Genomic DNA, 24,190 nt, shown 5'->3' with positions numbered 1-24,190 from the left:
TCTTAAAACGTTATTGTCCGTTATGATGGATACCAAAAGCCAAAAGTTGAGATATTAGACGGTGGTTACCAATCAAGTTATAAGTAACTGGATTGAATTTCATAACTCTAAAAGTATAGGTAGCAGGCTATTGGAATTGTGCACAGTTGTGCCTAATATGTATGTTACATTTTGGTGACATTTGGCTGATTATCATTTTCGAAAAATAACTTACTTCTAGTTTTTAAATCACAACCTAAATTTTGTGACACTTCTTTGATCTTCTCTAATTGCTAGGATCTCAGTTAAACTAAAAGGCAAACAGATTCTTTATGAAATATGTTTTTTATTTTTAATTTTGGTTTCTTGTGTATAATTCGGAGTTTAGTATGACATCTATTATCACTGTACTAGTATACATATTTTTTTAGGGGGCAGCTGAAGGACACATACGGGTGCGGGAATTCTCGCTACATTAGAGACCCATTGGTGGTCCTCGGCTGTTGTCTGCTCTATGATAGGGTTGTTGTCGCTTTGACACATTCACCATTTCCATTCTCAATTTTATTGATCTGAACCTTATTAATTCAAAGCTATAGTGATAGAATTATTCAAGAAAAATGAATCTGTGTTTATTGATCACAGATGAATGTTTTAATTTCAAAATTGTCTATTTTTTTTGACAAATTGGTTAAATATCTTATAATATTTGCTTTTAATGCTAATACATAATACTTTAGCTCTATAGAAAACATCATGTATGGTGTGAATGCTATATTTTAGTATAGTGAGGTTTCAATCAAAATCTATAGTTAGTCAAATCATATCTGTTTGCGTATATCCGACAAATATAGGCCGTTACTGTATACAACTTTGTATATTATTGACATGGTAGTTGATCGTATTGTTAAAACCGGAAGTTGTTATCTCCCTTTCATCATAGTTTGCAGACGAAGTTTTTCCAATATAATTTAAAATAATCATCATGACAGAGATTGGAGAATCACAAAATGCATACAGTATATATCTCTTTTAAACAAACAGCCTACATTATCCCATCCCTCATACAGTGACCAGTTTCAGCAGAATATAATGTTACTTTGTCCCTTGTATCTTGTATTTTCGAACTCCTATTGAGTATTTTTTTTAAATTTTAATTTAAAAAAAAGATATGGTATGATTGCCAATGAGACAACTCTAAGGGGGCTATGAACACGAAACACATACAATAAAAACCGCAAAATCGTTGCACGTGAAATTAAAATCCCGGCTGACCTGACCGCTTGAACTTTTGCAATCACTTTTCCATTGTGGCGTCACATATTTTGTTCTGTGATGTCAAAATTTTACGGAAACCAGTGTTATATCCAATAATGGCGGACAAATATCGATAAGGTGTATTGTAGCACGTACAGTGTAAATATATCTAGGAATAAACTACTGATGGTACTAGAAGTTATTTACTCATCAGTTTTTGTAGATCATGCAGTCATTTTTTATTGCCCATGATTCTTTGGTTGACTACTGTTAAGGTGCTATAAACAGTTTCGTTCTAAAAACTAGGGGTTATTCCCAGACTGAAAATAACTGTTACCATGTAGGGAAACCCCTGTTTATTTACTTACTTGGTGAAAAAGTATCATGTTTTTTGTATTTGATTGTAAAAATTAGTTGATTAGCTTTCAATTAAAACAGGTTGAAGGATTGAAATAATTTTAAAAATTATATTAAATATACATGTTTCGAGGGGAGACAACACTGTTAACAGTCTGTTTTTTTAGCAGTGAAAATTGAAAACTTATTTGCAGCCACTGTAGCTCTTTTCAGAGCAGGAAACCGTACCCTGAAACAAGATTTTTTTGAAAGGCCAGGTAAAAACCTACAAAATTCATACAGTTTTGATTATGAAACATGTGCATGGATCATGTCTTCATGGGTGTGCACATGACCTGATTTCAAGTTTTTTATGTTAAAAATTATACCTTTTTCCCCCCCATGTTCATTGGATGAAATTTTTATAATATATTAAAAGTACACATTATTCTGATTCATTATAAACAAGAGAACATTCTGATTCCAGTGATATCTAGTTTTTACAAGTATCTTTATTAATCAGTCCACCAGTAAGGGTCACATATGCATGGTCCCTCAAAACATGATGTCATAGAAAAAAACTGTTGATTGCACCCTTAGGGTTAGGTATAGTTTGGTCTGGGTTTAAGCTCCTAAATATATAGCTCTTTAAATGCGTGAAGATATTGGGTTGGTAGAACCAAATATGAGCTTCAGATTGAGGATTGAGCTATCAGAGAGAAATAAATGTCAATTTGATCTTACAACAATCAGGTATTCATTCTAAAAAGATTTATTTTGTTAGTGTTTATCCCCAACCAGCATGACCAGGAACATAATTATACGAGGGTTATTTTTGTGCAAACTTTTTCAGCCTTTTTATTTCATGGGTTTTTGTGTTTTGCCGTTATATTATTCGCTTTCTCATGTTTGGTTTCACATGCTTGCTTCATGTTTCCCCTTATTTATTTTCCGTTTTTTGTGTTCGTACTAAATGGTACTCTTAATTTCTCATGCTTGTCTTGGATTTGATTAAAAAGTAAACCAGAACTAAATTCAAGGCAGTTCGGGGGTGTTTTTTTAAATTATGTGTTCTCAGGCTTTTAAATTACTATGAGTATTTTTTTATTGATATTAGATGAAACTAGCAGACGCTAAGAGTCAACACATGTGGTAAATAAGACTACATGTATAAAAATATCATATAAAGTCCTTAGTTGTCAACAGAGTTCAAAGTTCAATTCAGTCTGATTTGGAGTTATTACTCTGGTCCTTTGATATCTACTATGGGGCTGGTGAAAAAATTTCCTGTTGCTAGTCGACATTGGGGTATGATATGTTTTATGCATTTAATTTGTATTCTATAAAATGGGCATTATAGCTGTCAAAATCAGGTTCACCTACTTGATTCAGTTTCTCATATTTAATTTATAACATACTAAAACACATATTCAGATAAAAAAAGTCTGAAATAAACAGTTTAGAATGCATATACTAGATAATTTATATCAGAGTTAGGTGTGTATTTTAGTCTATACGACTAAAGGCCAATTAAGTGCTGACGACAGTCTCATAACATGATATAAACAAAATCATATATAGGAATATAAATTGAACCTCACCTTGTGCAATAGTTCATGTATAAGAATGATTATTTATGGATCGAATCAGTCAACCAAATGATTTACATTTGTTTTACTTTCAATGTTGACATTCTTTTTCATTTAATAACTAGATAGCTAATATAAGCTTAATCCATCTCTGGTTATTTAGAAGTTAAATTGAAGGTCAGATGAATACAGATTCAATGAGGTCCAATTATTTAATCATCAATGTTTCTTAGTCTTTTTTGACAAAATTAAACCAAACTGGCTTCTAAAAGTAATTATCATTTCACTATTTCAGTTTCATAAATGATTGACAAAAAAATCATATTTTAGTACACCTCCTTTTTGAATTGGTGGACATTTTTCTTTCAATTCAAGTTAAATTTTACTCATTAGATGTATAGTATCATATGTATAGGAAGATGTGGTATGAGTTGCCTATGAGACAACTCTCCATCCAAATAAAAATTTATAAAAGTAAACCATTATAGGTCAATGTACAGCCTTCAACATCTGATGTATAATTTCCATTCCAGTTGGAGCTGACATATTTTGTGAGTTTTTGGAGGTGGCAATACACTGTATACTTTATACAAGAGATCTTTACCCTGCTGGAGTGTTTGAAAAGAAAAAGAAATTCAATGTTCCTGTCAAAGTAAGCAACATACTTTTTATGCATCCGTCAAAATTTTGATCGGACGTATTATGTTATACAAATGTCTGGTGTCCGTCTGTCTGTCGTACCGTCCGTCTGTCTGTCGTACCATCCGTCTGTCTATCCATCTGTCTGTCTGTCTGTCTATCCAGTGTAAACATGTAGCACCGAAACTTGAGAACGACTTATCCAAATTTCATGAAACTTATTATAGTTGTTTCTTATGATGACCAAATAATCTGTAAACTCATTGGTAAAAATAAGATAAAAACTTTTTGAGTTAAGGCACTTTGTAACTAAAACAGGGGTGGGTTTTTGTCACATGTCGCATTGTATATCAATAACGATTTTTTATTATTGCCTAAAACTTTAAACACTTCTTAGTTATAATCTTAAGATCTGTATACTTTTTGGTGATGATTCAAAATTTCCTTTATGAGTTTTTGAGTATTTTGTAAAAAAGGGGGAGGTTTTTTTACATGTCACGCCCTATCTCAAAAACGATTTTTGTTTTTTGCTTAAAACTTTTCACACTTTTTCGTTATACTAATCTTAAGATCTGCATACTTTTTGGTGATGATTCAAAATTTTATTTTTGAGTCATTGAGTATTTTGTAAAAAAGGGGGAGGGGGCTTTAACATTTCGCGCCATATCTCAAAAACAATTTTTGAATAATGCTTAAAACTTAATAAACTTCTTTGTTATATTAATCTAAAGATCTGTATACATTTTGGTGATGATTCAAAACTTTTTTTTTGAGTTATTGAGTATTTTGTAAAAAAGGGGTAGCTTTTTTTTTACATGTCGTGCCATATTTTAAAAACAATTTATGATTATTGCTTCAATCTTTAAAAACTCTTGTTTGATTTATCTTAGATCTTTATACTTTTTGGTTTTGATTCACAAAATTTTATTTTAGTGATATTTAGGTTTTTGGTAAAAAAAAAAAAACCGAGAGGAGGGTATTCATGTCCTGCCTTATCTCAAAAACAATACATAGTAAGGGTTAAAAATTTCTCAGAAAATATTTATGATATTGCATAAAACTTCCACATAAGACGATGGGCGTATCATGCGCTCATGGCGCAGCTGTTTATGGCAACTACAATACTTCACACATGTAAGTAAAGAATTATAATAAAGGAGTATGTTCAATAAGGTCCTAAAATGACCCCCCTTTTTAACGTTTAATTTCAAATTCGGATTTATTGACCAATACCACGATAAATTATAGCTTATACATTGACTAGATGGGATATAGGCCATTTTGTTGAAAATTTTACGTTTCTGCATTTCATTATGACGTCACAAGTTGTACTCATATTGATTTTTAAAAAAAAAATCAATGAAAATGGATAAATTCCCATATATTATTGGACAGGAAACATAGAGCGCATACGTCGACAACAAAGATCTTTTAAAATAATGTTTGTAAAGACATTTCTCATGTCTCATTTGAATATTAAGCTTGTCGACGCCTGCGCTCTATGTTTCCTGGTCCTTCAAATGGTTGAAATCCGGCTGATTTTGTCAAATTTTACCAAAATCCCTTATTTTGACCTTTTTGGGATGTAAAAATCAACGTGTTAGATTAAAACTTTGACAAAAACAGTTCTGTTCAACTTTCTCTCATGTGTTTACGGCAATTTAAAACATGTATTGTCTTGTTACTATAAACTTGATAATTGGGGCCAAATATGGCCCTTACCAAACTTACTCCTTTGATACAAAATTAGAATACAATTCATCATAGGCCAAAAGACAAACATGTAAATGTGAAGAACTATAGGTCACTGTTCTGCCTTCAACTATTAGGAAAATCCATTTTGTATGGTAAGCTATAAAAAAGAGTGTCCTAAATAATAAAATTTGTGTATGAATGAGCTACTCAACCTCATTGAACAATGAATAAAGAATATAAGCATTTTACAGGAATTCGTATGATTGTGAAACCAAGAATCATTACAACAAGGAAATGTGAACAAACAATGTTAACATGTGATAAAAGCCATTTTTGTTTTTTACATATACAATGTATTAGTAAAATTGCCATTTGATTCATCTAGAACAATCTAAATACAATACTGTAAATAGTTTAAGCATGTCACTACCGGGTAATTCAGTTTTATGTCTATATAATAGTTCGTTTATTTACAGGATCTGCAAATATTTGCCTTCATCTAGAGCACTTCCATCCAAAAAATTACTGTATTTGTCCTAGATATAGTTAGTGGGGGCTTGAATTTATACTTTGTTTACCACTGGTGTGCCCTTTATGCAGATATTTTACCCCTCAGTAGTATCTTTTGTGGTAAAATATATAGCATAAAGGGCCAACCCGTGGTAAAAGCAGTTTAAATTCAAGCCCCCCATGAATTATTTCTTAATTGCATGACATTTGCTTTATATCTCAAAGATATTTATAAGAGAAATTCTAAAGTATTGCACACATAATGAGACAACTCTCCATCAAAGTCTAATAGTTATATAAGAATACATCTACACACACAACATTTAAACTAATGTTGAATAAATGCATATACATGAAGGTTATTAAACACGCATAGGTGTGGTTTGTGTATTATCTAATCATTTATAAGTAAATACTATGGATTCATTATTATTCAATTTTTTGGTGGAAAGGTAACACAGGACCACTGAAAGCTTTATTTTTGTAGAGCCCAGGTGGTCGTGTGTTCTAGGGGGACGGCTGCAGTGCAGGCGATTTGGTGTCACGATATCACAGTAGCATGGGTTCGAATCCCAGAGAGGGAAGAACCAAAAATTTGCAAAAGCAAATTTACAGATCTAACATTATTGGGTTGATGTTTAGACGAGTTGTATATACATTATGTAAACAGCCATGTATCACCATCATTGATGACAATCTGATGGATACATCTGTTGTAGAGTTGTCACTGACTCAGACGTACTTATGAATATAATTATTTTCTGTGACTGTATCTTGCATTAATTTGTAGAATCCTTTACTATAGATAATTGAGCTGATCTGTAACAATAACATCTCCATGCCTTATATATCATGTACTGTAGTACGCCGCTAGATTAAAACTGACGTGGAAAGGTAACACACGACCACTGAAAGCTTTATTTTTGTAGAGCCCATGTGGTCGTGTGGTCTAGCCGGACGTCTGAAGTGCAGGCAATTTGGTGTCACGATATCAAAGTAGCATGGGTTAGAATCTCGGCGAGGGAAGAACCAAAAAATTTACAGATCTAACCTTGTTGGGTTGATGTTTAGACGAGTTGTATATATATATATATTTTCTGTTTAGCATTAAATTTATATAAAGATCCATTTTGTTACATCTTGTGATCAATTTTATTTGGCAATCGCCAATGGCAGTCAGCAGGGTTAAAGAACATCAGTTGTTCGACCTGTTAGTCAAATGCGTTTTGTTTAAATATACTTTTTCACTTTTTTGGTCTTTTGGAAAATGTTGTTTGTGCTGTTTTTAGACCCTTCTACAATGAAATTTGTTTGACATGCACAGGTATAAAAATTGCAATTTTTATCCAACGCAATCATAGGTTTGAATGTAGTTTTCAATTTAGACTCGTGTAATATGTACAACTCATGTATGCTGTAACTACAAGATATATATAATTTGTACAACCCATGTATGCTGTAAATACAAGATATATAATTTGTACAACCCATGTATGCTGTATCTACAAGATATATAATTTTTATGACTCATGTATGCTGTATCTACAAGATATATATAATTTGTATAACTAATGTATTCTGTATCTACAAGATATATAATTTGTACAACTCATGTATGCTGTATCTAAAAGATATATATATTTTGTACAACCCATGCGTGCTGTATCTACAAGATATATATGATTTGTACAACTCATGCATGCTGTATCTACAAGATACCTGTATATAATTTATATGACTCATGTATGCTGTATCTACAAGATATATATAATTTGTACAACTCATGTATGCTGTATCTACAAGATATATATAATTTGTACAACTCATGTATGCTATAACTACAAGATATATAATTTATATGACTAATGTATGCTGTATATACAAGATATATATAATTTGTACGACTCATGTATGCTGTATCTACATGGTATATGATTTATATGACTCAAGTATGCTGTCTCTACATGGTATATAATTTATATGACTTATGTATGCTGTATCTACAAGATATATAATTTATATGACTCATGCATGCTGTATCTACAAGATATATAATTTATATGACTCATGCATGCTGTATCTACAAGATATATATAATTTGTTTACAGATCTGTGTCCATCCAGATGTTTTGTCATATGTTACCAATACAGTTGATAGCATTCGTCTGTTACTTAAAGAAAATGCTGTTTTCAAGGTGACAATTGTAGTTGTTACCCCTGACCACAAGCCTGCAGAAAGATTTGTATTTGAAGTAGCCAATCCAACACAAAATATAGGGTAAATATGATGTGAACAGGTAATCTTAATTATAAAAATAATTCAACTTGGAAGACATAGGTTGAATATGCAGATTGTCTTTTATAAAAAACAATATGCAATAAATATATAAATCTATTTAAAGGAATTTAACTTGAATATAAAGATAAGGAGATGTTCAAATGAAACCAATATACAACAAAATTCAAATGAAGTGTATATAAGCAACTGTATAGCCTTCAACAATGAGAAAAAACAATGATATTTGGCTATAAATGACCCCAACATGAAAAATATGATGCAATTAAATTGAGAAACTAACAGCCTAATTTATAACAACATGAACAAAATAGTTTTCATAAAAACAAAGATGATAGACATAAACCAACGACAACCACTGTACTAAAAGATTTTGATTGGGTCTGGCACATACATACAGAAAGTGGCAGAGTTGATGATGCAAACCCTTTGGCAGAGTTTGATGATGCAAACCCTTCCTTAACCTGTATAACCCAAGAACAAATTGTACAAAACAATTAAAGAGAGAGAAAAAAAGAGAAATAACCACCCAATTACTGTGACTTGACTGTTAGTTTTGCTATCCAACTATTGCAACTTATTAAAAAATTTGACCAAATTGCAATTTGTTTTATAAAACCAAACTGTTCAACTGGTCATAATTTGGATCAAACTGCTGTACAAAATCACAGTCAAGTTGTGAAAGTGCAAGGTGGTAAAATAAAAACATACTTACAATCCTATAAGACTTTAAAGGGGGCACTAGCTACGAGATGTATAGAAAATAGGAAGTTTGATTTTTTTCTGTTCAATAAATATTGAAAATGTAATTTTGAATTGCTATAAAAATGTGCAAACTAAGCTTTCATATAGATTTTCTTTCAAAATGTCTTTTATATTCACAAGAATTAGACATTATGTGAATTAAAATATATCATATTCAGTAAATATGTGTGAAATTACAATATGCTTGTAGGAAGTTTCCATAGGGGAGATAATCATTTTTTTTTCAAAAAGTCTTTATTCAAAAGAATAATGTTTTAGGTTATCTCCCCATGGAAACTTATCAATAAAGTATTGTTATTTCACATATATTTTACTGAATATATGATGTTTTAATTCAAATGATGCCTGATTCTTATGAATATAGAAGAAAGAAAAAATTATATGAAATTGTAACTAATTTGGACATTTTTATAGCAATTCAAAATTACATTTCACCTCTTGCATGGTAATGACTATAATATATCTTTACAAACTGTTGGACTGATTTTGTCACATCAACATCAAAGTGGAGTTAAAGTCTTATAAGGTTGTAAGTTGATTTTATTTTAACACCTTGCACTTTCACAATTTGACTGAACAGTTTGTTCACAATTCTAACAAGTTGAACAATTTGGTTTTATAAAGCAAATTGCAATTTGGTCAGAATTTTGTAAGAGTTGCAATAGTCAGATAGCAACACTAACAGTCAAGTCACTGTAAAAGCTCTTAACTTGGGACAGGCACATGTAGAATGTGATTGGGTTAAACATGTTTAAGTAAGCCTCATTTTTTAACTCCCAACTAGGAAGAAATGAAACTTTATTTTTCCTATTCCTATGGTTTATATTAAAGTTAATGTTTGTAAATTGCAGTCTTAGCAATCATATATATTGTACATGAATACTTTTAATGTACACTTATATGTCAAATATTAATTATGTCTATGTTTTTCAATCACTAGCAACTTTAATTTCGTGTATGAAATAACTGTAGGGTGTACATGCCTTCATTGACCTTGTTGTCATAGATCTTGAAAAATTAAATATATGTGAAAGTTGCAGTAAAACATTGTTTAATTTTTTATTCTTTTTATGTATAAATTATGCAAACAATTATTTTTACCTTGATACTACTTTTATATTATAGCAATGATAAATATTTGTATCGTCTAGAAGAGTCACTGAGAGGATTCCTGTTAAAACTCAGCATTACAGAGTCTCTATTAAAACCTTTACCTGAAGGTATATATATATGTTTTTCTAATTCTTTGTCAATTTATCCCCTTCTGCACCCATTGTATAAAAAAATTTAATCAAAGTGTGGTTCGTTTGATCTCAGTACTTCAAAAAAAAAAGAATTTTCTTGCTTTATTCTGAAATTCCTATTGTGACGGCATAAAAAAGGCATCACATAGAAAAAACACATCTTTTTGCAGATCATTCGAAAAGAAGGAATACGTTTGCCTGCATATTGTTTAAAAATCATTAGAGAAACAGATTCTTCCACCAAATCTCGTGTGATACAATATTTATCCACTCTCTAGAGTTAAATTTTATATTTAAAACACTCGGCAATCCTCACGTTTGAATTTGAAAATTTAACTGTCTGGAGTGGATAAATTTTGTATCACACTTGATGCAGTGGTAGAATCTATATGTATATATATTTTAGAAATCCCAAATAATCAGTTGCATTTTTATAATACTCATAGGTTGTGTTTGTAGCTATGAGGAGGGCCTTTAAGTTTTTAGGTGTTAAGCTTAAAGAGAATCTTTTGGTACCTAAAATGTGATAAAATTTTACTGGTTCCTAAAAATAGTTTTCATTGATCTCATTTTACTTTATTCAATAAAGTAAAATGAGATCAATGAAAACTATCTTTAAACTATTATACCAATCATTAGAAAATGTAATTTTTTGGGGAGTTCTATTATTTTTTTCATAAACAATTCTAATGATTGGTGGGCACTGTTCCAAGACCTTTGATATTATAACTTTCATACAAATAAGACAAGATAGAGGGCTTATCATGGGCTTTGAAATTTACTGCTAAATATTCTTCTACAGTGAAGCACCAACATTTTTCACATGATATTAAAAGACATATTTTACAATGTTTGTGTGACATTGGTTGAAGCCTGTGCCTTAGTTGTTTGAATTTAAATGAAAACAAATTTGGCTGATTTGGCCAAACTTGTTATTATAGACAAATAAAATTGTTTGAAGCACTTAAGGATAACACTTGAGATATCTTGTATTGATCCTCAACAGAGAGACAAATAAAACTATTTGAAGCACTAAAGGATAACACTTGAGATATCTTGTATTGATTCTCAACAGAAAGGGAAATAAAACTGTTTGAAGCACTTAAGGATAACACTTGAGATATCTTATTTGATTCTCAACAGAAAGGAAAATAAAACTGTTTGAAGCACTTAAGGATAACACTTGAGATATCTTGTATTGATCCTCAACAGAAAGGGAAATAAAACTGTTTGAAGCACTTAAGGATAACACTTGAGATATCTTGTATTGATTCTCAACAGAAAGGGAAATAAAACTGTTTGAAGCACTAAAGGATAACACTTTAGATATCTTATTTGATTCTCAACAGAAAGGGAAATAAAACTGTTTGAAGCACTAAAGGATAACACTTGAGATATCTTGTTTTGATCCTCAACAGAAAGGGAAAATAAAACTGTTTGAAGCACTAAAGGATAAAACTTGAGATATCTTGTATTGATTCTCAACAGAAAGGGAAATAAAACTGTTTGAAGCACTAAAGGATAACACTTGAGATATCTTGTATTGATTCTCAACAGAAAGGGAAATAAAACTGTTTGAAGCACTTAAGGATAACACTTGAGATATCTTATTTGATTCTCAACAGAAAGGGAAATAAAACTGTTTGAAGCACTTAAGGATAACACTTGAGATATCTTGTATTGATCCTCAACAGAAAGGGAAATAAAACTGTTTGAAGCACTTAAGGATAACACTTGAGATATCTTGTATTGATTCTCAACAGAAAGGGAAATAAAACTGTTTGAAGCACTAAAGGATAACACTTTAGATATCTTATTTGATTCTCAACAGAAAGGGAAATAAAACTGTTTGAAGCACTAAAGGATAACACTTGAGATATCTTGTATTGATCCTCAACAGAAAGGGAAATAAAACTGTTTGGAGCATTAAAGGATAACACTTGAGATATATTGTATTGATCCTCAACAGAAAGGGAAAATAAAATTGTTTGGAGCATTAAAGTATAACACTTGAGATATATTGTATTGATCCTCAACAGAAAGGGAAAATAAAACTGTTTGAAGCACTAAAGGATAACACTTGAGATATCTTGTATTGATCCTCAACAGAAAGGGAAAATAAAACTGTTTGAAGCACTAAAGGATAACACTTGAGATATCTTGTTTTGATCCTCAACAGAAAGGGAAAATAAAACTGTTTGAAGCACTAAAGGATAACACTTGAGATATCTTGTTTTGATCCTCAACAGAGAGACAGATAAAACTGTTTGAAGCACTTAAGGATAACACTTGAGATATCTTGTATTGATCCTCAACAGAAAGGGAAATAAAACTGTTTGAAGCACTAAAGGATAACACTTGAGATATCTTTTATTGATCCTCAACAGAAAGGGAAAATAAAACTGTTTGAAGCACTAAAGGATAACACTTGAGATATCTTATATTGATCCTCAACAGAAAGGGAAAATAAAACTGTTTGAAGCACTAAAGGATAACACTTGAGATATCTTGTACTGATCCTCAACAGAAAGGGAAATAAAACTGTTTGAAGCACTAAAGGATAACACTTGAGATATCTTGTACTGATCCTCAACAGAAAGGGAAATAAAACTGTTTGAAGCACTAAAGGATAACACTTGAGATATCTTGTTTTGATCCTCAACAGAAAGGGAAAATAAAACTGTTTGAAGCACTAAAGGATAACACTTGAGATATCTTGTATTGATCCTCAACAGAAAGGGAAATAAAACTGTTTGAAGCACTAAAGGATAACACTTGAGATATCTTGTTTTGATCCTCAACAGAAAGGGAAAATAAAACTGTTTGAAGCACTAAAGGATAACACTTGAGATATCTTGTATTGATCCTCAACAGAGAGACAGATAAAACTGTTTGAAGCACTTAAGGATAAAACTTGAGATATCTTGTACTGATCCTCAACAGAAAGGGAAATAAAACTGTTTGAAGCACTAAAGGATAACACTTGAGATATCTTGTATTGATCCTCAACAGAAAGGGAAATAAAACTGTTTGAAGCACTAAAGGATAACACTTCAGATATCTTGTATTGATCCTCAACAGAGAGACAGATAAAACTGTTTGAAGCACTAAAGGATAACACTTGAGATATCTTGTTTTGATCCTCAACAGAAAGGGAAAATAAAACTGTTTGAAGCACTAAAGGATAACACTTGAGATATCTTGTTTTGATCCTCAACAGAGAGACAGATAAAACTGTTTGAAGCACTAAAGGATAACACTTGAGATATCTTGTATTGATCCTCATTAGAAAGGGAAATAAAACTGTTTGAAGCACTAAAGGATAACACTTGAGATATCTTGTACTGATCCTCAACAGAAAGGGAAATAAAACTGTTTGAAGCACTAAAGGATAACACTTGAGATATCTTGTACTGATCCTCAACAGAAAGGGAAATAAAACTGTTTGAAGCACTAAAGGATAACACTTGAGATATCTTGTATTGATCCTCAACAGAAAGGGTAATAAAACCGTTTGAAGCACTAAAGGATAACACTTGAGATATCTTGTATTGATTCTCAACAGAAAGGGAAAATAAAACTGTTTGAAGCACTTAAGGATAACACTTGAGATATCTTGTTTTGATCCTCAACAGAAAGGGAAAATAATACTGTTTGAAGCACTAAAGGATAACACTTGAGATATCTTGTTTTGATCCTCAACAGAAAGGGAAAATAAAACTGTTTGAAGCACTAAAGGATAACACTTGAGATATCTTGTATTGATCCTCAACAGAAAGGGAAAATAAAACTGTTTGAAGCACTAAAGGATAACACTTGAGATATCTTGTATTGATCCTCATTAGAAAGGGAAATAAAACTGTTTGAAGCACTAAAGGATAACACTTGAGATATCTTGTATTGATTCTCAACAGAAAGGGAAATAAAACTGTTTGAAGCACTAAAGGATGACACTTGAGATATCTTGTACTTATCCTCAACAGAAAGGGAAATAAAACTGTTTGAAGCACTTAAGGATAACACTTGAGATATCTTATATTGATCCTCAACAGAAAGGGAAAATAAAACTGTTTGAAGCACTAAAGGATAACACTTGAGATATATTGTACTGATCCTCAACAGAAAGGGAAATAAAACTGTTTGAAGCACTAAAGGATAACACTTGAGATATCTTGTACTGATCCTCAACAGAAAGGGAAATAAAACTGTTTGAAGCACTAAAGGATAACACTTGAGATATCTTGTTTTGATCCTCAACAGAAAGGGAAAATAAAACTGTTTGAAGCACTAAAGGATAACACTTGAGATATCTTATATTGATCCTCAACAGAAAGGGAAAATAAAACTGTTTGAAGCACTAAAGGATAACACTTGAGATATCTTGTATTGATCCTCAACAGAAAGGGAAATAAAACTGTTTGAAGCACTAAAGGATAACATTTGAGATATCTTGTATTGATTCTCAACAGAAAGGGAAAATAAAACTGTTTGAAGCACTAAAGGATAACACTTGAGATATCTTGTTTTGATCCTCAACAGAAAGGGAAAATAAAACTGTTTGAAGCACTAAAGGATAATACTTGAGATATCTTGTTTTGATCCTCAACAGAAAGGGAAAATAAAACTGTTTGAAGCACTAAAGGATAACACTTGAGATATCTTGTATTGATCCTCAACAGAAAGGGAAAATAAAACTGTTTGAAGCACTAAAGGATAACACTTGAGATATCTTGTATTGATCCTCAACAGAAAGGGAAAATAAAACTGTTTGAAGCACTAAAGGATAACACTTGAGATATCTTGTTTTGATCCTTAACAGAAAGGGAAAATAAAACTGTTTGAAGCACTAAATTATAACACTTGAGATATCTTGTATTGATTCTCAACAGAAAGGGAAATAAAACTGTTTGAAGCACTAAAGGATAACACTTGAGATATCTTGTTTTGATCCTCAACAGAAAGGGAAAATAAAACTGTTTGAAGCACTAAAGGATAACACTTGAGATATCTTGTATTGATCCTCAACAGAAAGGGAAAATATTTTTTTTTGGAGCATAAAAGGATAAAACTTGAGATATCTTGTATTGATCCTCAACAGAAAGGGAAATAAAACTGTTTGAAGCACTAAAGGATAACACTTGAGATATCTTGTATTGATCCTCAACAGAGACACAAATCAAACTGTTTGAAGCACTAAAGGATAACACTTGAGATATCTTGTATTGATCCTCAACAGAAAGGGAAAATAAAACTGTTTGAAGCACTAAATGATAACACTTGAGATATCTTGTATTGATCCTCAACAGAAAGGAAAAATAAAACGGTTTGAAGCACTTAAGGATAACACTTGAGATATCTTGTATTGATCCTCAACAGAAATGGAAAATAAAACTGTTTGAAGCACTAAAGGATAACACTTGAGATATCTTGTATTGATTCTCAACAGAAAGGGAAAATAAAACTGTTTGAAGCACTAAAGGATAACACTTGAGATATCTTGTATTGATTCTCAACAGAAAGGGAAAATAAAACTGTTTGAAGCACTAAAGGATAACACTTGAGATAGCTTGTATTGATCCTCAACAGAGAGACAAATACAACTATTTGAAGCACTAAAGGATAAAACTTGAGATATCTTGTATTGATCCTCAACAGAAAGGGAAATAAAACTGTTTGAAGCACTAAAGGATAACACTTGAGATATCTTGTATTGATTCTCAACAGAAAGGGAACATAAAACTGTTTGAAGCACTAAAGGATAACACTTGAGATATCTTGTATTGATTCTCAACAGAAAGGGAAAATAAAACTGTTTGAAGCACTAAAGGATAACACTTGAGATAGCTTGTATTGAGCCTCAACAGAGAGACAAATACAACTATTTGAAGCACTAAAGGATAAAACTTGAGATATCTTGTATTGATCCTCAACAGAAAGGGAAATAAAACTGTTTGAAGCACTAAAGGATAACACTTGAGATATCTTGTATTGATTCTCAACAGAAAGGGAACATAAAACTGTTTGAAGCACTAAAGGATAACACTTGAGATATCTTGTATTGATTCTTAACAGAAAGGGAACATAAAACTGTTTAAAGCACTTAAGGATAACACTTGAGATATCTTTTATTGATCCTCAACAGAGAGACAGATAAAACTGTTTGAAGCACTTAAGGATAACACTTCAGATATCTTGTATTGATCCTCAACAGAGAGACAAATAAAACTTTTTGAAGCACTAAAGGATAAAACTTGAGATATCTTGTATTGATCCTCAACAGAAAGGGAAATAAAACTGTTTGAAGCACTAAAGGATAACACTTGAGATATCTTGTATTGATTCTCAACAGAAAGGGAACATAAAACTGTTTGAAGCACTAAAGGATAACACTTGAGATATCTTGTACTGATCCTCAACAGAAAAGGAAATAAAACTGTTTGGAGCATTAAAGGATAACACTTGAGATATATTGTATTGATCCTCAACAGAAAGGGAAAATAAAACTGTTGGAAGCACTAAAGGATAACACTTGAGATATCTTGTATTGATCCTCAACAGAAAGGGAAATAAAACTGTTTGAAGCACTAAAGGATAACACTTCAGATATCTTGTATTGATCCTCAACAGAGAGACAAATAAAACTATTTGAAGCACTAAAGGATAAAACTTGAGATATCTTGTATTGATCCTCAACAGAAAGGGAAATAAAACTGTTTGAAGCACTAAAGGATAACACTTGAGATATCTTGTATTGATTCTCAACAGAAAGGGAACATAAAACTGTTTGAAGCACTAAAGGATAACACTTGAGATATCTTGTACTGATCCTCAACAGAAAAGGAAATAAAACTGTTTGGAGCATTAAAGGATAACACTTGAGATATATTGTATTGATCCTCAACAGAAAGGGAAAATAAAACTGTTGGAAGCACTAAAGGATAACACTTGAGATATCTTGTATTGATCCTCAACAGAAAGGGAAAACAAAATTGTTTGGAGCACTAAAGGATAACACTTGAGATATCTTGTATTGATCCTCAACAGAAAGGGAAAACAAAACTGTTTGAAGCACTAAAGGATAAAACTTGAGATATCTTGTATTGATCCTCAACAGAAAGGGAAAATAAAACTGTTTGAAGCACTAAAGGATAACACTTGAGATATCTTGTTTTGATCCTTAACAGAAAGGGAAAATAAAACTGTTTGAAGCACTAAATTATAACACTTGAGATATCTTGTATTGATTCTCAACAGAAAGGGAAATAAAACTGTTTGAAGCACTAAAGGATAACACTTGAGATATCTTGTTTTGATCCTCGACAGAAAGGGAAAATAAGACTGTTTGAAGCACTAAAGGATAACACTTGAGATATCTTGTATTGATTCTCAACAGAAAGGGAAATAAAACTGTTTGAAGCACTAAAGGATAACACTTGAGATATCTTGTTTTGATCCTCAACAGACAGGGAAAATAAAACTGTTTGAAGCACTAAAGGATAACACTTGAGATATCTTGTATTGATCCTAAACAGAGAGACAGATAAAACTGTTTGAAGCACTTAAGGATAACACTTGAGATATCTTGTACTGATCCTCAACAGAAAGGGAAATAAAACTGTTTGAAGCACTAAAGGATAACACTTGAGATATCTTGTTTTGATTCTCAACAGAAAGGGAAATAAAACTGTATGAAGCACTAAAGGATAACACTTGAGATATCTTGTTTTGATTCTCAACAGAAAGGGGAAATAAAACTGTTTGAAGCACTAAAGGATAACACTTGAGATATCTTGTATTGATCCTCAACAGAAAGGGAAAATAAAATTGTTAGGAGCATTAAAGGATAACACTTGAGATATATTGTATTGATCCTCAACAGTAAAAGAAAATAAAACTGTTTGAAGCACCAAAGGATAACACTTGAGATATCTTGTATTGATCCTCAACAGAAAGGGAAAATAAAACTGTTTGAAGCACTAAAGGATAACACTTGAGATATCTTGTATTGATCCTCAACAGAAATGGAAAATAAAACTGTTTGGAGCATTAAAGGATAACACTTGAGATATATTGTATTGATCCTCAACAGAAAGGGAAAATAAAATTGTTTGGAGCATTAAAGGATAACACTTGAGATATATTGTATTGATCCTCAACAGAAAGGGAAAATAAAACTGTTTGAAACACTAAAGGATAACACTTGAGATATCTTGTTTTGATCCTCAACAGAAAGGGAAAATAAAACTGTTTGAAGCACTAAAGGATAACACTTGAGATATCTTGTATTGATTCTCAACAGAAAGGGAAAATAAAACTGTTTGAAGCAATAAAGGATAACACTTGAGATATCTTGTATTGATCCTCAACAGAGAGACAGATAAAACTGTTTAAAGCACTTAAGGATAACACTTGAGATATCTTGTATTGATCCTCAACAGAAAGGGAAATAAAACTGTTTGGAGCATTAAAGGATAACACTTGAGATATCTTGTATTGATCCTCAACAGAAAGGGAAATAAAACTGTTTGAAGCACTAAAGGATAAAACTTGAGATATCTTGTATTGATCCTCAACAGAAAGGGAAATAAAACTGTTTGAAGCACTAAAGGATAACACTTGAGATATCTTGTACTGATCCTCAACAGAAAGGGAAATAAAACTGTTTGAAGCACTAAAGGATAACACTTGAGATATCTTGTACTGATCCTCAACAGAAAGGGAAAATAAAACTGTTTGAAGCACTAAAGGATAACACTTGAGATATCTTGTATTGATTCTCAACAGAAAGGGAAATAAAACTGTTTGAAGCACTAAAGAATAACACTTGAGATATCTTGTATTGATCCTCAACAGAAAGGGAAAATAAAAAAGATACACAGTATTTTTATCAGTAGGAAACCAACCATAAGATGGTGTTTTAAAAATGTTTGCACAAATTAAGTTGGTTACATTTCATTTCATTTTTAGACTGTACATGGACTGTACAAGTATATACCAGAGAGTCAGCTGCTTTAGCCATTGAACAAAAACAACATCTTAAGGTAATAAGTAAATAGAACTCAAATAAACAATGGTTGTCATAATTATTAAAGAAACACGCTAGACATGTTCATTATGTACCAATATTTAACAAAGCCAAATTTATTAATTGATAATGATATATGTGTATATTAAGTGGCTAATTTCTTCACCATTAGCAAAAAAAATATACCTATTCAATTTTTCAATAGGACAAACTATTTAATGATAAGGGGAATACCTCTTGATTAGTAACTGACATCTTCCATTTAAAAGTGTCTGTCAAATATCTAAATAGGCTGAAATAAGTGAATTACCTCTCTGGCATGTTTGGAGATTTGTTTATAAAAGGTATAACAGTGAAAAACAAATTTAAAAAGGATATGAGTTATTATTTACCATTTATTAGATAAAATTGCGCTGCAATGTCACAAATTTGATGTACATTTACTACCATATATTTGAAGCCTACAACTGTAACCTATTGGATTTACGTCTATATACTTTTTAAGTATTTTTCTTCACATATCAACAAATCAATTATTGTGCTTTTTATCAACTGGATAATCATAAATATATTTTTTAAATCGATTATTTTAGAAACAATATTTCTGTCAACAATATTTTTGTCAACAATTTTAATGTAAGCAATCTTTCAGAAAAACATGTAAAAAGTTAATTATTTTTAAATAACTTTTCCTGCTGATTCATGTTATAGAAATAAACAACCACAAAGACCAAATAAGCATAATTTGAAACACATGTTGTAGATAGCATTATATTCATTTCTGTTAATAATTTTGCAATTATCTTTTCTGTCAGGATTTATGACTGAAGTTAATAGCAATATTCAACTTTGCCTTTCAATGTCTTTCGTCCCTAGTATCATAAATTTTTTGTTGCATTGACCTCCACAACATTTGAACAGCAATATTTATATGATTCAATCATTTGTCAAAATATTTTAATTGATAGCAACTAATTGTGATTGAAAAATGTTATGAAAAATATTATTTCTAACAGTTTCAATCAGCTATTAATGTATGCATATCATCTTTAACTTATTTTTAAGAAACTAACACCAGTAGACTCACAAAAATTGTCATGAAAGCACACACAGACAATTATTTTTATTGTGACTCAGATTTGACAGACGTTTTTTTGAGATTATAATGTTTTGACAGATATTCTTCATTTAAATGTTTACTTTAAGATTCTTTGAAGTTGACCAACATTAGATATGGTTTTTAATCATTTATTTCATTAATATATTATATCTGTTAATAGAAATAACCTTCCATATAATCATGACTTTAGCAAAAGAATGGCTGCCAAATTCTGACAAATGAATGAAAAATGTCTGTCAATAAATAAACCACATCTTTTAACAAGAAATATAAGACTTGCATATCAATCCTAGAAAATAAATACTTATCATGGTAGATATAGATTTGTTGTCAAATGGCTAATTGATACATGTATTGGAATGCAAGCAACACAGTATCCTAGGAACTAGATTTAAGAAGATCATTTTGAGTATTTCAATACAGCTTAATGTTTTTCTCTTTTTCTTTAGTTAACAATATACTAAATATGATTTTGTCAGTGCCTTTACATTTATAAACACATTTTGAATTCCAGGATTTCCCATGGATTCTGGCAGATGAAAGAGAGACAACTTTGGAAGATGCAAAAATGATTCCATTAAAAGCTGTAAATTCAGATTACTTACAGGTATAGAAATATGTGGATAAGCCTTAAATAATTTTAATGCAGAATCCAGGGAAACTGACATATTTTTGGTGTTAGAACTTATCAGGATATGACATTAAGGGCTGTCAGATAGCCTGGAACTTATAAGTGAAAAACATCATCTGTCATGTTAAAGATTCAGATTGGCAAGAAAAAATCATATATGTTAAATATGCTAAAAAAATACCAAATCTAGTTTATAACGTCTCTTTTAATTTTATCAATCAGCCCCAACAATTAAGGAACAGTTTTTTTTCTAGTGGATTACATTTCTAACTATATAAACATGTTAAAAATATTGGCCAATCGGAGTACGATTCAGTTTTTGACCCGACAGTGGTCACTGGTCTGATCATCTAGGATCAGGAGAGTAAACTCATAAAGATAACTATAACACATCTACAATATGTAATACAGGTTATCTCTCATAAGCAATAACTTCCCTAGTGATGATTTAAAAATACTGTTGACACATTCTTTGATGAACCTAGCAATTTTGGAAAAACTGTATGAGACATATAAATTAAAAATGATTCTTGATTTTCTTAATTTGGTCTTTTTCTAGTATCTTGCAATATAGAACAAAAGTGAAGTAATAGAAGATCATGAGATATATATATCAAAATCTGTTTTAACTTTAAACTTATTTGCATGATAGACAAGATGTCTATTTCCATCATATACCAACCAAAACATTGACAGTCAAAGATGTTCCTGAAAATCAAATGGTTGTAGCTTTAAGCCAGACTTTTTTTGCTAAACTGATATAGTTAAGCATAAAGCAAAAATGTAACAAACACATCAATTTTTATACAACCGCATACATTTTTGTTATTTATATGATGGTATGATGACGTTGTCTGTGTCATCGTCGTCCAAAGATATATTTGGTTTCCAAACAATGACTTTGGTGGATCACTTAGTCTCTCTATGAAATTTTATAAGAAGGTTCAATGTCACAAAAAGAAGGTTGGAATTGATTTTGGGGGTTATGGTACCAACGGTTTATAAATAAGAGACCAAAAAACAAGCATTTTTGTAGTTTCCAGACAATAACTTGTGTGTAAGTGTATGGATCACTCTGACATACAACAATGTTCCATATCAAAAAAGGGAAGGCTAGGAGTGTGTTTTGGGGCAATTGCCCAAAACTTGCAAGTATTAGGGACAAAAAAGGTTCCAAAACAGCATTTTTCTAGTTTCCAAACAATAACTTGTGTTAAAGTGTATGGATCTCTCTAAAGACACTAAATCTACTACAAATGGAAGGCTGGGTTTGAATTTGAGCTAATTGCTCCAAAGGGGGCTGGGGGTAAAACAGTTTGGGTGATTTTTTTTCTATTTTCTCAAAGGGGTTCATATTTTTCCAGAAATACAGATTTTTGGTACTGAAATGTACCTATGCAAAAGTAGCTGGGGGTATTATTCAACAAAAATGAGTGATTTTCCATTTTTTTTAGGACATTAACTCAAAAATGCTTTGAAAAAGTTTTAATGAAACATTGGTGAATTTAATTCAGAATGGAAATGGGGAATGAGTCAAAGAGACAACAACCTGACCAAAAAGAAATGGAAACAGCTAAAGACCACCAGCATCAAAAAAATTCCCCACCCAGAGTTGTGCTTCTGCTGCTCTCTGAACAAAAATGTGAAATTTTTATATCTGTTAAAATTATCTTTTTTAATTTTTAGTTTTATAAATTTCTGATATGACAATGATGAGTTACAGAACTTTATTCTTTAAAAAAGCAAGTGGTGTATCATGTGCTCATGGCACAGCTCTTCATTGTTTTATATTATTAGATGTGTATATAATTTTAGATGGTTTACTTTGCAGGTACAAATTAGAGCTACTGTAAATTCAGAAATTATTGCAAATGTTTTTATTATTGGGAAAAATGCGACAGAGTTATAAATGCAATAATTTAAACTCACATTTTGAATTTTCTATAAGAATTAAACAGTTTTTTTTCAATATTGCAAACAATTATATGGCATTGTGGTCCAAAATGACAAAATTGCAATAATTAATGCACACAATAATTTCTGCATTTACAGTAATGAAAAATAATATAAATAAGATCTTTCAATTTTTATTTTCAGATGCAGTTATATGCAGAAGAAAGTTCAATAAAATAATGCAGAAGTCATACAGAAGGGTGTCAAAAGTACAACCCAATCGCTTTGTATGTGAAAACCAGATTCATACTGTATAGCTACAATACTATGTAGAAAAACTGTTTTTCTGGTTTTGATGATAAATGGGCAAAATTGCAGTGATAAACAGTTTTCTCCTAGCATTCATATGTAGAAAGATCTGAAACTTGCCAATACGGTTCCACTGTACATTATTATGAAGATCATGGCAATGTAAGAGACATTCTATTATGAAACAAATTGTCTATTTGAGAGTGGATGACAAATTCATAATAAAAGACTTCATTATCAATGAAAATTGTCTTTTTTATTCAAGCCAGAAGGTGTTGTTACAATTATAATGTACAAATGTACAGTGTTCTCCCCAGATATTTCATATAGCATCCTGGTAAACAGGGGGAATTGAAATACAATCTTGTTTCTAAAAATTATAGCATCACATCCATAACACATTCTATAAGAGAATAAATTCAGATTACATCACATTCAAAAATATAGCATCACATTACCATGATGCTAAAAGGCCTTCGGGAGAACACTGAATGTATAACATGAATGTTCAGGATGATGACATGTAGATAGGAATATGAAGTGGATGATAATAATTTATTACCAAAATTACATTTAAAAGATGTTTTACAATGCTTCTATCATTATGAACAAGGAAACATCTTCAGAGGGAGATAACTTAGAAAATACTGATTTGTCAAGGAGTCCAAAAAGTAAAATAACAAAAATACCAACTCAAATTAAGGAATATTAAAAACGATAGTTCTTATAAATCAAATAGCAAAATCCAAAGTTCAAACACTTTAAACAAATGAATAACTTTTGTCATATTTCTGACTTGATACAGGCATTTTCTGAAGTAGAAAATACTAAATTAAACCTGTTTTTATAGCTAGCTAAACCTGTCACTTGTATGACAGTCTCGTTTTAACATGCTAACCTTC

The 24,190-nt window shown here is 31.0% G+C and overlaps 1 protein-coding gene across 2 annotated transcripts; it reads left to right on the top strand.

The window, feature by feature from the left end:
* Positions 1-877: 877 nt before the first annotated feature.
* On the top strand, positions 878-23,528 carry LOC134693825 (mitotic spindle assembly checkpoint protein MAD2B-like). Of its 2 annotated transcripts, XM_063554734.1 has the most exons (8): positions 919-998; positions 1,788-1,850; positions 3,695-3,813; positions 8,114-8,283; positions 10,192-10,286; positions 19,278-19,351; positions 20,970-21,062; positions 23,184-23,528. In XM_063554734.1, the coding sequence occupies exons 1-8, from the start codon at positions 965-967 to the stop codon at positions 23,217-23,219; spliced, it is 684 nt and encodes a 227-aa protein (XP_063410804.1). In that variant the 5' UTR covers positions 919-964; the 3' UTR covers positions 23,220-23,528. The 2 variants fall into 2 exon arrangements, with proteins under 2 accessions (XP_063410805.1, XP_063410804.1); XM_063554735.1 differs by lacking the exon at positions 1,788-1,850 and having other exon boundaries at positions 878-998; positions 23,184-23,526.
* The last annotated feature ends 662 nt before the right edge of the window (positions 23,529-24,190 follow it).

This window comes from Mytilus trossulus, chromosome 12 (genome assembly GCF_036588685.1).
Source record: "Mytilus trossulus isolate FHL-02 chromosome 12, PNRI_Mtr1.1.1.hap1, whole genome shotgun sequence".
In the NCBI taxonomy this organism is placed as follows: domain Eukaryota; kingdom Metazoa; phylum Mollusca; class Bivalvia; order Mytilida; family Mytilidae; genus Mytilus; species Mytilus trossulus.
The sequence above is the reverse complement of the archived record's forward strand: the minus strand, read 5'-3'. Positions and strand labels throughout refer to the sequence as shown.

Bases quoted from the DNA above. Each gene is read 5' to 3' on its own strand.
- LOC134693825 (XM_063554734.1), top strand. From the start codon at position 965: ATGACAGAGATTGGAGAATCACAAAATGCATACA. The intron at 8,284-10,191 runs GTAAATATGATG...TTTATATTATAG, and splicing joins AATCCAACACAAAATATAGG to CAATGATAAATATTTGTATC. The intron at 21,063-23,183 runs GTATAGAAATAT...TTTTATTTTCAG, and splicing joins TAAATTCAGATTACTTACAG to ATGCAGTTATATGCAGAAGA.